Genomic DNA, 18,144 nt, shown 5'->3' with positions numbered 1-18,144 from the left:
TCTTTATTTTCCGTTCCCGGGCCATTATATCCCCGTTTCCATTTTGGGCTCCTCTCGGAACGGCCCAACCCGATTAGACTCCCACATCCTTCTAGCCCAGTCTCCTGTCTCCGACATTGGCAGTACTAGATACTGCAAAGGAAAGTGTAAGAACCCTGCAGTAGAAGATGTGGGATAATCTGCCCCTTGCATTAGGTTTCATTCTGTTCTCTAAAAGTCAGAGATCGGCTTAAACCAATGGGTTCCACAATATTTTTGCAATCATGAATTAGTCTAACTCTGGATAGTCTTATCTGTGTAAATATCCACTCCCTTTTTTAAATCTTATTGTGTTCTTGGTATCAGTGACTTCCTGTGGCACTGAGTTCCACAATCTAATTCCGCATTTTTGAAAAAGTATTTCCCTTTTGAATTTCCCACTTTTCAATTTCACTGACTGTCCCTTTGTTCTTGTGTTAGGAGACAGGAAGAATAGAAGCTCCTAATCTACCTTCTCCAAACCATTCATTATTTTATACAGTTCCATCCAGTCCCCTCTTACCTGGCTCCTCATTAGAGTAACAATCCCCATCTTTTCAACCTCCCTTCATAAGAGATTGTTTCCAGGCCCTTGATCATTCTTGTCACCTTCTCTGAATCCCTCTAGTTCGGCAACATCCTTCTAGAGATGGGTTGCCCAGTGCTGCACACAGTAATCAGATGAGACCACCCCAGGGGTTTATAGAATGGCGTTATAATGTTCGCCACACAGGGAAAGACAGAGGTATGGCTTGCATGTGAGTTTTTTTGGGATATTAAAACAAAACATTCCACCTACCAAAATAAACAGTAAACAGGGTCCGTCAGCTTCTTCCATCATTGTCTTTCCATCTTTGGAGAGGTTAATGCTTGACTCCAGCACTAACTGAGCACCTCATCCTGCTCCCAGTGAAGCCACAGTGTCTTATGGGATCTGTTGTTCAGGGTGTCTCCTGCTCCCATCCTCTTCTACAGGCTGGGCTCCTGGTTGGACTACATCTCCCAAGATCTCCACAATCTCCTCTCTTGGTGAGGGGAGGTGGTTGCATCCTAGCAGTTGCGTTGCTGTAGTGCATCATGGGAGATGAAGTCCTGCTTTGAGCAGGGGGTTGGACTAGATGACCTCCAGAGGTCTCTTCCAATCCTAATATATGACTCTATGAAGTCCAACAGGGACCTGCAGAGAATGGTGGCATGAGGTACCCACTCTACAACTCCCATGAGGAACCACAGCGGCTTTTGAGAATCAAATTATTTGGGGGAGTTGAAGTTTTTGAACAAAAAATGGTGAGGAAAGCAAACCTTTTGGGAGTGGGGGAAGTCTAGTTAAAAATCCAAATTTTCATGTTGATGGAAAATGTCTGCCTGTCGTAACTGCCCTGAGTATCAGAGTTCTCCGTAACTGGGTCTTTCTGACACGGCACAAACTGGCCAGCTGCCATCCCACAGGCCCATGCTGCTCATACAAACAGGAAATGCCTTGGTAGGTGTTATCGCCTGGCGCTTGCTGCACCAAACCACAGCAGGCTGCCTCCTCCTTGCTGCTAGCCATTTTGCATGCCTCAGAACAACTGCTGTAGCAAGCTGATTTCCTGGAAGGTGCTGTTTGTGGTCTGGCATGATTAATCCATTCCGGCTGATGGTAATTTAGCAGAATGCAGTCAACAGCTGCGGAAGGAGATTGCAGCCAAAAATCACTGAGCATGGTTCTCCACTTGCCATGCCCCCTTGCATAAGCATTTAGGCACCAGATCCTCCCATGGGAGTTAGGCACCTAAATGCCTTTGAGGATCTGGGCCTCGCCTTGTTGCCATTCTGCTCTGGTGGCTTCTCAGCCCTCCTTTGCAGAAGGCTTGGGAGTGGAGAATCAGGCTGGATCTAGGCTTGTCCAGTTGGACTGACCATGCTGTGGAGAGAGAAGAACACCTGTAGGTCCAGTATCCTGAGCAAGGATGGTAATGGCCATTCTGGTTATGGACAGGCCACCTGCCGATCTTACAGCTTCTCAGCACCAGGGCCCCAAACCCTCCTTCAGTGAGAACAGCGCTTACTGCTTAGGCTGCAGTAGAAGCTCGAGTGGGGGAAGGGATGGTGCTCTGGGGAAGAGGAGCAGTTCATCTCAGCAGGGATGGTTCAGGCTTTTAATCAGATTGGGCATGTGGAGAGGGACTGAGCGCTCGGGCTGGGGATGGGGGCATGGGTCTTGGCCCACCATGACAGGGTCTGGGAGACAAAGCTAGTGGCCACCACGGCTGGGTGGTCAACTCCTCTAGGAGCTACACAAAGTCCCTGTCATTTGTTACATCTCCAGCCCTCCTTCCCTGGGTACCCTGAGTGCCATCCTAGCTGCTGTGACCGTGCTGCCAGAAGCTGCCCAGCAATAAGCACTGGGGCCTCTGCCCATATGTATACATTGCCTTTTACCAGCCTAGCTGCCCTGCAGTTTAGTAAAACACAAATCCCTGCTCATGCCTCTCTGGGTTGGGTCACACAGCTCCGCGGTTATCCACTGTTAGGGCACAAGTGGGCATGCCTCAGGGAGGAATCCTGCTGGCAGCCCTGAGCTCCCACGGGCTGGATTTGAGATTTGGTGGCCTGTAAATAAGAGAGGTAGCCAAATTTGAACATATAGTTATGATAGGGGCAGCGGATGAGAGACCTGGGTTCTAGTCCAGCTCTGCTGCTGACCTGCTGGGTGACCATGGGCAAGTCATTGCATTGCCCCCTGCCTCAGTTTCCCTTTTGCCTGTTTAGATTGTAAGCTCTTCAGGGCAGGGAGAGCCTCGTACTATGTGTCTGCACAGCACCTGGCACAATGGGGGTCTGTGCAGTGTCTGGCATAACGGGGGTCCCTGATCGGGTCTGTCTAGCACCTAGTGCAATGGGGTCCCAGCCTTGGTGGGGATCTGTGCAGCGCCTGGCACAGTGGGATCTGGATCTCAGCGGGGGCCTTTAGGTGTCCTGTGCGGCAAACAATAAAAGCTGTTAGTTCATTGATTCACTGATTGCTGCAGTGGGGCTGGGCTATAAAGGCACTGGCCCAGCCAGCCATACTGAAATGAGGGCAGTGAGCCCATGGCTGTTCAGAGATCATCTTGAGAGAAGAGTTCCTACGAGCTTCTCATTTGCTAATCGGCATCACAACGGAGTCTGATGCTCATACATCTGCTTCCTGCACCCAGCTAAGGGGAAACAGCTGGTGGAAGCCACAGTAGAAGGTGGGGTGCGACTCGTATCACAGTGCCCGGAGTGCTGAAGCTCCCCGCCCCACTAGCAGGGAAAAACATGCCCTTTCTGTAGCCTGCTGTCTACGCTCCCCTGTGCTCTCGCCAATATTGGACAATAAGCAGCGTGCAGCAACCGCCACGGAGATGTACATAATGGGGAGGGGTTGGGGACATCTCCATTGTCCCTGTGTAGAAAAGAATGATGACCAGGTGTACGCTCCTGTTCCACCACTGTTGCACAATTGCACTAAATCTGATACAAAGTATGTTTTGTTAGGTATCAATGGAAAAGTTGTAATCTGCTAAATATGACAATCTTGTTTATATGCATGTATCTTCTATGTATCTGAAGTTATGAATACTTGCTATGTATTTGTATCTCAAACATGTGTTGTGTTGTTGGATGACACCTGCCAGGCAAATTTTCATTCAGACTAGCCATCACTGGTTGATGGGCCATCCGTGTGATGATGGGCCATTAAGGGAAATCAGCTGAGCCCTTCCTGAAAATGCCTAAGACAGTGTGGGGACATTGGCCAATGGTAACTTTGTGATTCAGCAAAGCATGTGAGGTCATGTGATTTGGACGTATGACCTAAGACACCATCTTTTACCAAGTATCAGAGGGGTAGCCGTGTTAGTCTGGATCTGTAAAAAGCAACAGAGAGTCCTGTGGCACCTTTAAGACTAACAGATGTATTGGAGCATAAGCTTTTGTGGGTGAATACCCACTTCATCAGATGCATGTGACTGACAAAGTGGGTATTCACCCATGAAAGCTTATGCTCCAATACATCTGTTAGTCTTAAAGGTGCCACAGGACTCTCTGTCATCTTTTACCAGTAACTTTCCATGATCACGGGACCCTGGACTCCATGTTGGCCAGTAACTTTCCATGCACATGGGTGAGCAATAAATTGCAAGCTATGACATCACTGCTTTGTCTTCATTCCTTCTTCTCATCTCTGGACTGTGATTTTCTAAGGAAGCTTTGAACAAAGGACTGGATGACCCCCAACCTGCTTGGGTGAACCAGAGACTTATTACAAAGTAGCATATTTAACATCACTTCTGCTATCCTGACCTGCAAACTGCTCAGTGGACTTACAATGATAGCACCACTTGGGCTCCTCTGCTTGTACAGGAGATTTGGGACAAGTAACAGGGGAATGGGGAGGTGAACGCCCAGCCTTCTTTTTCCCAGGGGTAAAACAGTGATTCTGCTCTCCACCAATCCTGTACCCCTCTGCCAGTGGTTTATATTTAATTGCAGCATGTGTCTGCTCAAAAGAGTCTGCAAACTCAGCCAATCCACCCACTGCATCCACCTTTTTGTCCCACAAATACTGTTTTACATCATCACTGCACATATTCAGGAATTGTTCCTGAGTAACCAAATCACACATTCCTTCAAAGCTTGTAATGCCTTTCCCCCTCACCCACCTATTTAACAAATCTCTCATTTCATTTTCATAAGCCACATTACTTAATCCAGGTCCCCTCTTAAGACTCCTGAATTTAACCCTGTAGGTTTCAGGTGTAATCTGAAACTGTTTCAAAACCAGTTCCTTAAATTTACCATAGTTTGAAGCCTCATCAATAGACATCTTACTGAATATATCCAGAGCTCTCTCAGTCAATTTTGCCATCAGCGTAGTCAATTTTTGATCCTCGGGAATTGCATAGAGGGTGCACAGTCTCTCAAAGGTGATGAAATATTCAGCAATATCACTGGATTCATCATACTGCAGACATAGTGGCTCCCATTTGTGGATTTTTGGGGAAGTGGAGCCAGCTGCTGAAGGGTTTTGTCTCTTCCACTCCATAACAGTCAGTTCATGCTTCTGGGCCTCAAGCTGGCTAACTGCAGGGCTAACCTCTGGTTTCCATGGCTCTTTTGTGAGCAGCTTCCTCCCTGGCTGCCTCTGCTTCTTTGAGCTTCTTTTGAAACTCACGGTCCTTTGCCTTCTATTCTGCTTCCAGTCTGGCCAGCTCTAGTTTTGTAGCTGCCTCACTGGTAGTCATTTTCCTGCTTTCTTGTGCTTATTCCCTCACCCAAAATAAACAAACAGAAAATAACAAACCAGTAACCACGTTGTCTGTTCTCTAGCCACCACACTTAAAATCACTACCAGCATCTCAAAGCAATCAGCTGTGCGCAGATCCTGCTCGACTACACCACTGGGACGGGTTGGGTCATAGAGACCCCCTTGGGACTGCCACCTGATGTGCTGAGTACCTCTGAGCCCGTTTTCCCTGCCAGCTTGGGACTTCAGTACCCTGTCTTGTTGAGCCAGACAAGCTAGCCTGCTGCAAACACAGACCCAGATCTGAACCACGTCTCCCACAAGCTGCATACTTAACTAAAAACTGCTTCAGAAGTGCTCCTGTCTCTAGCACCCAGACTCCCAGTTCCCAATGGGATCCAAACCCCAAATAAATCTGTTTTACTCTGTATAAAGCTTATAAGGGTAAACTCATAAATTGTCTGCCCTCTATAACACTGATAGAGAGAGATGCACAGCTGTTTGCTCCCCCAGGTATTAATTACTTACTCTGGGTCAATTATTAAGCAAAAAGTGATTTTATTAAGTATAAAAAGTACGATTTAAGTGGTTCCAAGTAATAACACAGAGCAAAATAAATAAAACTAAAAACACACAAGTCTAAGTTTAATACAGTAGGAAACTAAATGCAGGTAAATCTCACCCTCAGAGATGTTCCAATAAGCTTCTTTCACAGACTAGACCCCTTCCTAGTCTGGGTCCAGCAATCACTCACACCCCCATAGTTACTGTCCTTTGTTCCAGTTTCTTTCAGGTATCTCTTTGGGGTGGAGAGTCTATCTTTTGAGCCAGCTGAAGACAAAATGGAGGGGTTTCCAGGGCCTTTTATATTCTTTCTCTTGTGGGTAGAAACCACTTTGTTCTCCTGCGCAAAATCACAGTAACAACATGGAGTCTGTAGCCACCTGGGCAAGTCACATGTCTATGAATGATTCAGCTTTTTGCAGGCCGATGCCATTGTTTACATAAAATGAAATCTAGAGTCTGTGCTTCTTAACAAGTGACTTTCCTATATACGGAGTTGGTATAGCCACTTCACCTTGATTGGTCCCTTGAAATGTGTGTTAACTACTTATGCTAAACAATCTCTCCCACCTTGTATTTAGCTGGGACACTGAGTACCTTTCCCACACGTGAAGAAGAGCTTGGTGTAAGCTCGAAAGCTTGTCTCTCTCACCAACAAAAGTTGGTCCAACAAAAGATATCACCTCACCCACCTAGTCTCGTTAAGTGACCTTCACATCTACGAAGGTATTTCTCATTCAATGGTTAGTTCTGGCAGCTCTTGACCAGAGGTGCTAGAACAATTTGCATAGTGGGGGTGCTGAGAGCCACTGAACCAAACTGTAAACCTTGTATGTAATGGAAACCATTTCAAGCCAGGGGGTGTGGCAGCATCCCTAGTTCCAGCACCTAGGCTCTCGACCAGCCCAAAAAGCGGGGACCCACTTTTCATGAGCCACTGCTGCTGACAGAGAGCCCCCTCCATGAACGGATCACCAACCTTTTGCTCCCGTGCAATCCTAGAACGCTTGGGTTTGTCTTTGTAACTCTCCCGCCTGCATCTACTCCAGACAGTGAACAGCAGCTGTCTCCAGGGGTGTCCCTGGTTATCAAATTGATTGGATCAGTTCTCAGACCTCCCCTCTTCAGGTGCTAGTGTAACCCATGTGCCCAATACGGAGATGATTCTTTAAGAGGCCCATCTGGGGGGTAAGAGTGAGTTGTGGCTGGATCATTGTTGCTAGGCAGATTTAGCACTCCACATCCAGAAGCTTCTGGATTTTAGGTGTGGTAGTTTTGGGGCTGCTCCAGTAGGTTCCGTATTGCAAGGGTCAGACTCCATGAGGGCAAGCAGTCAGGGCAGCTGCTTTGCAAAAGGCCATGTGCCCTGTGTGAGTTGGGAGAAGCTGAGCCCAGGAGCAGAAAGCAGGCTCTTTCCCCTAACTCTGAAGCATTTTGCAGCTGGTTAGTGATATTGTTACCCTTCAACAGGGAAGCCTAGGCAGTGTTAATTATAGCAAGGGGAAATTGGGAGGGAAAATAACTTCTTCTATTTTAATTGTATGCCTTGAATGTGGTTTTGATTTTAGCCAAACTGTTTTAGTTAAATTGTCTCAGCTAGTGCGATTCACCAACTTTTCTTTAAATGTAGTAATGAGGAAAGAGTCATTTATATTTTGCTATTCCCAGTTCTTGTATTTTCTCGTAACAGGGTTTTTAAAAAAAATCTATATACTTAATGGTTGGTTGATCAGTTACAGTAGCTGGCTAACAGTGATTTCAGTGGAGGAGGAGGAAGAGTCTTCATGGATTCCAACTGAAGATTCCTACAAGAAAGTGAAGGGAAGATGTTGTTTTAGACTCAGGAGACTGTATAGATTTGGTGATCAAAGACTTGAACTAAGACTCAGGTGAACTCAACCTAAGTTTTTGGGAACTTTGAGTTTCTTCTCATTGTGTTTCTGTGGGGACTGACCTGTTTAGATTTAATTTGTTTTCTTTATTTGTGTATAACTATGAAGATAATGTATGTGGATTATAAGGTAGCCATATTATGTTGTAAACATAAGAATGGCCATACTGGGTCAGACCAAAGGTCCATCTAGCCCAGTATCCTGTCTTCTGACAGTGGCCAATGCCAGGTACTTCAGAGGGAATTAACAGGACAGGTAAAATCATCAAGTAATCCATCTCCTGTCGCCCATTCCCAGCTTCTGGCATCATAGGCTAGGGACACCATCCCTGCCCATCCTGGCTAATAGCCATTGATGGACATATCCTCCATGAACTTATCCAGTTCCTTTTTGAATCCTGTTATAGTCTTGGCCTTCACAACATCCTCTAGCAAAAAGTTCCACAGGTTGACTGTGCATTGTGTGAACAAATACTTCCTTTTGTTTGTTTTAAACATGCTGCTTATTAATTTCATTTGGTGACTCCTAGCTCTTGTGTTATGAGAAGGAGTAAATAACACTTCCTTACTTACTTTCTCCACACCAGTCATGATTTTATAGACCTCAATCATATCCCCCCTCAGTCATCCCTTTTCCAAACTGAAAAGTCCTAGTCTTCTAATTTCTCCTCATATGGAAGCTGTTCCAGACCCCTAATCATTTTTGCTAAAAATTAAATTCTCATACTTTATGTTTCTTTATCATAAGATTTTATAAAGTTGTTACTTGATTAAATTCATTGCTTTCATTCCTTTTGGGACTTGAATGTGGGAAGGTTGACCCTGTGCAAACCTTGCTAAAAATCCCTAGAGACTAAATTCTGGGTCTCCAGTTGCTTTTCTATGGGAGTTGGGTGGTTTGGGGTGTTTTGGAGGGCACTGGAGAAGGGCAATTTAGCGAATTCTAGCCCACCCAAAGGTTACACTGGGTTTCACTGCCAGGAGTCCAGATCTGGAACCCAAGATCCTGTGTGTTCCATAACTCTACAGTTGTTTCCTGGACAAACATCTTGCAATAACCATGGCAATCAGCTCAGCCATCACTTCCAGCAGAGACCCCACATGAGCTCCTTTGGGGTAACAGCAAGAAAATGGTCAGACACAGATATAATATCCCTGCCTGGGCATGTTTCGACATGTCTAGCCTGCACAGTATCATGGATAGTCGTTCTTTGTCTCAGTTTCCCCACCGGCCAGCGTGAACAACCAATGGACAAACATCCCTTTTTACACACCCCTTTCCTCTTCTGCACACGCTTACACATGGTGTGGTGTCAGTAGTAGGTGAAGTTTAGGCGTACACATGGTCAGATCCGTCTCCTGCCCCTAAGGGAAGTTCTGCTCCTCTTCAATGGAAAAACAACTGACCACTGCCTCTGTATTGTCTGCTATCACCAGACTGCTCTCTCACTGCACCGACACATCTTGTTAAAACACCAGGCCCAGGTTTTCAGGTTCTTTAGTAAGTCAGACAACTCTAGAACGGTTGGACATGAACTAGATCTAATTCCCTATTGGAGTTCACTCAGTTATCCCCTGACATTGTCAAGAGAACTCAACAGCATATTGCAACATGAAGCAGAATCCTTACCTCTATAATCCTATTCCTTTCCAAGAAGCAGCTTTTTCATTTTTCTGCTTGTCCCATTTCCATTACCCAGTGGTGCCAGAGGGAGGTATCGATTTGGGTGACTCTTCTCTTAGGGAATATTAGGTACAGTCCTGAGGCCCTTTTGTCTTACAACCAGGATAGTAACATTTCATTACCCCTGAACCCAAAATGTAAGTGAATTTTAACCAAAATTCTCCCACTGGGGGGCAAGGAGGTGGATAACAAACACGCAACTAAGGCTTTCTAACACTCTCTTCCTTCAGTTTCACCAACAGATGGCAGCAGAGAGCTCCTTCCCTAGAGCTCCCACAAGTTGACAACCATATAAATATATTGTTGATTTCTTGTTGCTGTGTTTCCCCAAAATAATGCCTTTTTCTCTTACTAACATTTCCTTGTTTTGTACACAGACCCAGTGCTTGTGATAGGGGAAGTAGTTCCTGTTAAAGGCATCCAGGGAAAGTAAGTGGTGCGTTTGCTAATTTTAAGAGGAACCTCTAGATATTTGACCCTGAAAGTGTCATATTTTTGGTGAAAAATAAAACATTTAGAGCCAAAACACTCCCCCACCCAAATGGAAAACTTAGGGCTGAAAAAACAAAAATTTAATTTAGAAATGCAACTTCAGTGCTTCATGGGACCTGGTTTTAGTGTCCCATGCCCATTTTCCCCATGGACCAGTCTCCTTGGCTGGACTACATCTCCTATAATGCATCATGGTTTCCCCTGTTGCTGAGATACCATGGTGCATCATGGGAGCCACATTGCTGTGATACATCATGGGAGATGTAGTCCAGCTGGGGAGCCCAGCCCAAAGAAGAGAAAAAAAATTGATTTTCAGCCAAAATTGCTCAGTTTTCGCACAAATATTTTGTTGAGATAAACCAAAGTTGCCTTCAAAAACAGTTTTGACAGAATTTTGTTGATATTTCTATGGCTATTGAGAATATTATCATAGTTAATACTGAAAAACTTGTGGTAGGATAGTAAACCTACAGCTTCAGGGCTTAAGCTGATCTCTACTAGACACCAGGATGAGACTTGATGCAGGCTGATTAGTGTTGCCCCTCAACCTGAGCAGTTTGCCAATATTTGGGATCTTGCTGCATTGTTCCCCTCCTCCTTGTAGTTGTAACAAGCTTTTATGTACTTGAAAACTGTTATCATGTCCCCTCTCTGTCTTCTCTTCTCCAGACAAAACAAACCAGATTTTTTCAATCTTCCCTCATAGGTCACGTTCTAGACCTTTAATCATTTTTGTTGCTCTTCTCTGGACTTTCTCCAATTTGTCCACATCTTTGCTGAAATGTGGTGACCAGAACTGGACACAATACTCCAGTTGAGGCCAAATCAGTGCAGAGTAGAGTGGAAGAATTACTTCCCGTGTCTTGCTTGCAACACTCCTGCTAATACATCCCAGAATGATGTTTGCTTTTTTTGCAACAGTGTTACATTGTTGACTCATATTTGGCTTGTGATTCACTCTGACCCCGAGATCCCTTTCTGCAGTGCTCCTTCCTAGGCAGTCATTTCCCGTTTTGTATGTGTGCAACTGATTGTTTCTTCCTATGTGGAGTACTTTGCATTTGTCCTATTGAATTTCATCCTATTTACTTCAGACTATTTCTCCAGTTTGTCCAGATCATTTTGAATTTTAATCCTATCCTCCAAAACACTTGCAACCCCTCCCTGCTTTGTACTGTCCGCAAATTTTATAAGTGTACTCTCTATGCCGTTGGTGAAGGTATTGAGCCGGATGCAGAACTGATCCCTGCGGGACCCCACTCAATATGCCCTTCCAGCTTGATTGTGAACCACTGATAATTACTCTCTGGGGATGGTTTTCCACCCAGTTATGCACCCACCTTATAGTAGCTCCATTCGTCTGTCTGTCAGTGGTTGGTCCATCCAGTGGTCTATCCATCCATCCACTCATCCATCCATTGGTCCACCCATCCATATTCAGTGGTTACAATGCTTACAGTCATACATTTTAAGACCAGAAGGGAACCTTCCTTTTTATCCATCCTTTAATCCATAATTATTCACCCATAACAATGATTTATCCTCTCTCCTTCCAGTCCATTGCTTCTGTCTTCTAGAGTTGTTTGGAAAATGGGGTTTTATTCCCCAAGAAAATTTCAAGGAAAGTGGGGAAAAATTGTTGAAATTTTCAGCTGAAAATTTCAACTTTTTGGTAACCCCTGTCTTCCCCCAAAAAACCCTTCCAAACTGAATTTTTAGAGAATTGCAGACCCACTTCCCTGGTCTCCCAGGCTCCATGGCTGCCCACCCAATGAGCTGGAGAGGAGTTTAGAGGTTGCAGATTGGCAGAGGCCCTGGAGGTTTTTCGCCTTCCTCTGCAGCATGGGGCATGGGTCACATGCTGGAGGATTCTCTGCAGCTTGAGGTCTTCAAACCACAATTTGAGGACTTCAATGACTCAGACATAGGTTAGGGGTTTGTTACAGGAGTGGGTGGGTGAGATTCTGTGGCCTGCATTGTGCAGGAGGTCAGACTAGATGATCATAATGGTCCCTTCTGACCTTAAAGTCTATGAGTTAGGGCTTCCAGGCTCTCAGCTCCTGGGACAGTCTTGCCTCACCTGTCTAATAGCAGCATGGCTTTTCATGCAGACCCCTTTCCATCATTCTGGTAGAGTAGAGGGGCCTTAAAGTCTCTCTGAGAATCGCCCAGAGCAGGGGCCTCTCTGGCTGGTGTGGAACCGGCATAAGAACCTGCATCGGCCCTGTTCTCAGCCTCCGGCATAGGGGATGTATCAGTGGCATGGCCGGAGTGCATGGAGTTCTAGGTCCCAACACTGCTCTAACTCACGTTGGGCACACTCTTTGCATTAGGGAATGGAGAGCGTGTGTTTTTAACAGCCGCAGCTGCCCCATCCAGCAGGGGCTAGGCAGTGCCATGCATGGCCATGGAAGGCAGGGAGGTCATAGGTGGCTTAGTACTGCCTCTGTCCTGGGCACAGGAACAGGGCAACTGAGAACATGCCCAGGGTCTGACCTTGGAGCATCTGGAACAGCCATCTACCTTGGTCTATAGGGTGCTGGTGGAGAGCAGGGGGTGCAAAGGTGCTGGGTGGCAGAGGGGAAGAGTGGAGCTGCTATCTGGAGCACTGCTAGAGACACATGAAGACCGATACGATTCAGGAAATAGCCCTAATGTCCAGTCTGGGTAGGTAGCACTCATTGTGGTGGGTGACATGAGAATAGCTTGTTGCAGTGGCTGGGGGTGGGGGGACTGGTTGTGACTGGCACAGCCTGGCTGCAGTGGGGTCTGAGCTACCTGGGACTGGCTGCTAGGGGACACATTCTATCTGGCATAAAATACCCTGAAATCCAACACACAGCAGATTTATGGATGTAGGGACCCTTCCAGTCCCAATGCAGCCAGGCCTCCATGATTTCTATTGGGGTTAAATATTGCCAGCAGTCCCTGAAGCGCCTATGGGTGGCAGAGGATCGGAGGATTCTGAGGCCCAATGGAGATACCCAGTGCCATTCATTTGCATATGATACTACCCACAATGCATTGCCAACTCTTGGCTAGGGAGCTGAGTGGGACCAAGGAATTTGGATGCCAAATGGGGATGCCTAAGTGCTGCTCATTTGCATATACCCTACCCATAATGCTTTGCCTACTCGCAGCTAGGGAGCTCAGGGGAACCAAGAGAAATGAATTCAGTTGCCAAATTGGGGTGGCTGCCAGGTGAGGCTCATTTGAACTACCCATGACTCACAATGCTCTGGTGGCACACAGCAAGGGCACTGGGAACCTTGGGCCACACTGGAGATTGGGAAGAAAGCCTTGGTTGTACAGAGAAGGTGGGGAGAGGGTGTAGAGGTTTTGCTGGGAACGGAGCTGTAGCATCCAGTAACTGTGGCGAGTCAGGTGGTGGGTAGCCCATAGACGCACTTCCATGAAGAAGGTGCTGGTTAGGCTAAGAGGGCACTCGGTAGTTGAGTAGTTGGTGCCCATCAGAGGCAAAGGGGTGGTGTGAACAATCTGAGGCCCTTGTCAAATTTCTGGTCCCTTGAACCTTGTGAGTGAGAAGAACATAAGAGCTGACGCACTAGGTCAGACCATGGTCTCATCCAATATCCTGTCTCCGATTGTGGCCTGTACCAGAGCTCCAGGGCGAGTGTACAGAGCAGGGCAGTTAGATCGATCCCCTCCTGGCAGGCAGAGGTTTCGGTTCACCCTGGGCATAGGGTTGTGTCCTGACCACTGTGGCTAACAGCCATGGGTGGACCTATCCTCCATGAAATTATCCAGCTCTTCTTTGAACCCGGAGTGAGACCCTGGCAAAGACCCTGCTGGGGGGTGGGGCGGGAGAGGTGTGTGGCCTCCATACCCAGAATGGCACAGGTAGGCTGGCACCAGGAGCAATTGCTTCTGACTGAGGAAGTGCATGTCAGTGTTGGATGAGGGGGCAGGGCAGGTGCTCCCTTCTCCCCCGCCCCCCCCCGAGACAGATCTCGGGGAGGAAGCTAAATACCTCAGCTGCATCAGGGTGGAGGCGGAGGCAGCCACGGGAGAGGGGGACATTTTGATGTTGTCTCCTGATGCTGCTAGAGAAAGACACTCCCCCTTTCTGAGATCTCTATACCAGCTCCCTCTGCAGCCAGAGCCCATTGTCAAGGAGCCTTTGGACACTGCCAGACTCACTAGTTCTCTTCCCTCCATTTCCCAATAGTCCCCAAGGCCTCAGCTGGGACATGGGCCACCCTCAGCCTTTGGGACTGGCCTCCTAGCCAGATGACAGCATGAAGCTCAATCCATCACCACCCCAAGCGGCTCCAGGAACCTGACCGGACTCGTCAGGGTAAGGACATAATTTCAACCACTGTGCTTAGCCAGCAAATCCTGCTTCAGCGTCCCATGGAGCCCGGGGTCTGGAATTGGGAAGCCCAGAATGTGTGTGTGGGGGGGGAGATGCTCAGCATGCTCATTTGCATATGTATTTACCCAGAATGCACCAGTTTCATGGCAGTGTCCTAGTTCGGGGCAGGGGGGCAATGACTTAGTGGAGATCCCCCCCACCCCACCCCACCCCCATTTCTTGTCCCTGGGCTTTGCTGGCTGTGATTGGGATGGATGGGGGCTCTCTCCTCACTGCCGCTCCATCCAGCGCCAGGTCAGAATATTTGGGCACTTAGCCCATGACCAGCATCGGTAAGCTCAGAAATTTTCTAGCTGGAGCAGAGCAATGATCTCTAGGGTCTGATAACTTGACTCAGTCGGTAGCTGCAGCCTGGATGTTTCTGTAACCCTGGCTTACTCCATGTAGCACTTTGTCCTCTGCTAGCAGCTGCACCACTGAGAGATTTCTGAGTCTGATGGAGCCTTGGGGAGCAGAGATGGGTCCTTGGGCTCAGGTCTTTGGATCCTGGGTTTGATCCCCAGGATGACAACCCATCTGGGGGGAAGGAGTACCTAACCACTGGCCCATCCTCCTTCCCTGCAATGGTGAACATACTATGGGTTCCTGTGAGTGAACCCCAATGAGTCCCGCATAGCCAGTATGGGGTTGCTTTCTACGGTGCGTTCCCCAGCTCTCACCCTGGTGTGACTAATGTCTCCCCTGTTAGCTTTCTGGGATCCTCTGTTGATATCAAAGAGCTGCACCTACCCACATGGTGATGGGAGGGGGACCACAGCAACTGCCAGCCTGTCTGGCCCGGTATCCAACAGCGGCTGATGCAGGACTCCTCCCTGCTCGGCTTGGGTGCTGAAGCACGAGGCTGGAGACTCACTGACCCCGTGCCACAGTCAGCTGCCCACACTGGAGAAGAGGCAGCCAGGGATAGAGGTTTCCTTGAGAACTGATTTATCGCTGTGGTTTATTGTACCTATGCCATGGCTCACTACCTCAGGCCGGTCACTCCTGCAGCATCTCCATCCGTTCCCTTTGCCCAGCTATCCCGGGCACTTAGCCACCCCCCGCGAACTTGGGTGCCTCCCAGCTCCCTCATGCAGTAGGACAGTTACCCCCACTGGGCAGAGGAGGCGGTGAAGCCCAGAGAGATGGTGGGCACACCTACATTTGAGCTGGGAGGGGTGAGTCACACCCGTGCTAGCGCTTCTCATGCTATTGCCTAAAGATAGCAGCGTGCGCCCAGTGGCTTGGTCAGACTCTCCGGGTACAATCCAACCCCTCCCCCGCGGTGTATAACTCGGGCCGCTAGCCCATGCAGCCACAGACACCCAACTATTTCTAGACTCTAGCTCGAGCAGGTGTAGCTACTCAAAGTGGGAATCGCACCTCTTGGCTCAAAGGCGGACGTACCCTGAGTGACACGGGCAGGACGGGTAGTGGAACCAGGCTAGTGGTCTAACCACTGGGCCATCCTTCTTCCCTACAAGGTGGGATGTACCATCCGCTCTTGTAGGGGAACCCCACTGGGTTTCCCCCTAGCCCGTTCAGGGCTGCTCCCTACAGTGCAGTGCAGTCCCCAGCTCTCGCCCTAGCACGGCTGATATGTCTCCCCGTGGGGTTACTGGGACCCTCCGCTGGTGTCAATGAGCTGCATTGACTGTCATGGTGATTTATACCAGCCCAGGGTCTGTCGGTGAGATTGGGAACTGGGGCGTCTGGCCTGCAGATGTGCCTTGTGGTGCCCAGAGATGGGGGTAATAATGAGGAGGCAGGTAACTTTGTCCTGGCTGCTGGGACACCGTGCCCCTGCTTACCTGAGTCCTCAGTGATGGGAATGGGCACAACCCCAACCACACGGCTCCCCCATGGGGCTGGCGGGGAGTCAGGCCATGTACCAGGCACGGCTGGCTCTCACTGTGGGCTGGGTGCCCTGAGAGGAACTAACCTACCAGGGATGGTCCCTCCTGGCAGCCGGGATTCTTGTGTATGTGTGTGCACGTGCATGAGAGTGTGTATATGTGTATGTGCATGTACGTGGGCCTCCGTGTGTGCATGTCTGTGTCTCCACGTGTGTGTATACACCTATATGTGTATATTCATGTGTGTGCCACGCCTGTTCCCATGACTCCCAGCCAAGGGGATGGTTGGTTGTGTCCTGGCCTCTCTCCGCAGCAGGCCTGGAGGGGAGGGATCCGGGCAGAGAGCTGGCTGAGCCCAGGCATCTGTGACCCTGTCTCTTCCCACAGGGATCAGGGGTTCTGTGCCAACTGCCAACCTGCCCCAATCTGTGTGCGGCAGCTGTGGGCCCCCCTCCCCACCGAATGCCATGGAGCTCGGCCCTGCAAACACTCCCCGCCCCAGTCTGGGCACTAGGAGTCTGAGTGTGGTGCACAGTCAGAGCCGATAGTCGCAGTGAGAGACACGTCTCCTTGTGTAACTCCTGGTTCTGTGGTTCCCCAGCAGGTGAGATGCATCTGGGCCACGGCAACCAGTCCTTCACCACCGAATTCGTCTTCCGCCCCTTTTCGTCCGTGCCTACGACACAGCAGCTCCTCTTGGTGCTTTTCCTCCTGCTCTACCTGACCATCATCATCAGCAACGCCTCCATCCTCTGGGTGGTCTGCACCGACCACACCCTACACTCCCCTATGTACTTCTTTCTGGGCAGCCTCTCAGGGCTGGAGCTGTGCTACACCACTGTGGTAGTGCCCCAGATGCTGGTCAGTGTCTGGGATGCCCACACCACCATCCCTGTGGCCAGCTGCGGGGCCCAGATGTTCTTCTTTGTGGCCCTCGGCAGTGCTGACTGCTTCCTGCTGGCAGTCATGGCCTACGACCGGTACGTGGCCATCCGGCACCCGCTGCGCTACGCCCTCATCATGACACGACAGCTCTGCCGGCGGCTGGTGGTCGCCGCGTTGTTCCTCGGGGGGCTGCTCTCACTGGAGCTGACGGCCCTGGTCTTTGCCCTGCCCTTCTGCAGTCGTCAGATCAACCACTTCCTGTGCGATGTGCCGCCCGTGCTGCGCCTGGCCTGTGGCGACACGCGCCTCCACCAGACTGTGCTGTTCAGCGTGGGCGTGGCTGTGCTGGCCATCCCCTTCCTCCTGATTTGCCTCTCCTACGCCTTCATCACAGCTGCCGTGCTGCGCATCCGCTCGGCTGAGGGCCGGCGCCGCGCCTTCCACACCTGCTCCTCCCACCTGACGGTGGTGCTGCTGCAGTACGGCTGCTGCGGCCTGGTCTACCTGCGCCCCAAGGCCGACTCAGCAGAGGACGAGGACCGACAGATCGCTCTGATCTACACCTTTGTCACGCCGCTGCTCAACCCCCTCATCTACAGCCTGAGGAACAAGGACGTCAAGCAGGCCCTGAGCAGAGCCGTGAGGCGGGCACTGGCATCCCAGCCTCAGTGAGGGGCCGGACGGCCATGTCTCTGCAACCAGTCCCTGCCCCCCACACCATGGGCAGACCCAGGCCAGGCCTGCCAGCCCCATCCCTGCCCCTCTGCAATGGGGAGACGCAGGTTCCACTGTTAGGCCTGGTCACTCCATGCAGCAGAAGCCACCTGTTTCTATGCCACAGGTAGGAGGCAGGGGTGCCCGATTTGGGAGCGGAACATACAGGCTCTGAAATGAAGCCCTAGTTCTGCAGTGCATGAGGTGCATGGACAGGAGAAATCAGAGGATCAGGGTGAAAACTAGTGTCAGCCTGTGGCTACTATAGAGAAGGAGCTCTCTGCCACCATCTCCTGGTGAACTGGAGAAAAAGGCACAATGCCTGACCTCATTTGCACATTTGTTACCGGCCCTTCCAATGTGAACAACATTTTGGTCATTCTGATTAAAATACAATTAACTTTGGGGGAT

At 49.4% G+C, this 18,144-nt stretch overlaps 1 protein-coding gene across 1 annotated transcript; it reads left to right on the top strand.

Moving 5' to 3' along the window:
* Positions 1-15,914: 15,914 nt before the first annotated feature.
* On the top strand, positions 15,915-18,034 carry LOC123370234 (olfactory receptor 10Q1-like). The gene is made up of 2 exons (XM_045016597.1): positions 15,915-16,047; positions 16,736-18,034. The coding sequence occupies exons 1-2, from the start codon at positions 16,002-16,004 to the stop codon at positions 17,689-17,691; spliced, it is 1,002 nt and encodes a 333-aa protein (XP_044872532.1). The 5' UTR covers positions 15,915-16,001; the 3' UTR covers positions 17,692-18,034.
* The last annotated feature ends 110 nt before the right edge of the window (positions 18,035-18,144 follow it).

Source organism: Mauremys mutica, chromosome 4 (assembly GCF_020497125.1).
Source record: "Mauremys mutica isolate MM-2020 ecotype Southern chromosome 4, ASM2049712v1, whole genome shotgun sequence".
Taxonomy (NCBI): Eukaryota; Metazoa; Chordata; order Testudines; family Geoemydidae; genus Mauremys; species Mauremys mutica.
Note: the sequence above shows the minus strand (reverse complement) of the source record. Positions and strands in the feature narration are given on the sequence as shown.

Coding starts and splice junctions, on each gene's coding strand:
- LOC123370234 (XM_045016597.1), top strand. CDS start 16,002: ATGTGCCTTGTGGTGCCCAGAGATGGGGGTAATAATGAGGAGGCAG. Junction 16,048..16,735: donor GGGTAATAATGAGGAGGCAG/GTAACTTTGTCC, acceptor GTGGTTCCCCAG/CAGGTGAGATGCATCTGGGC.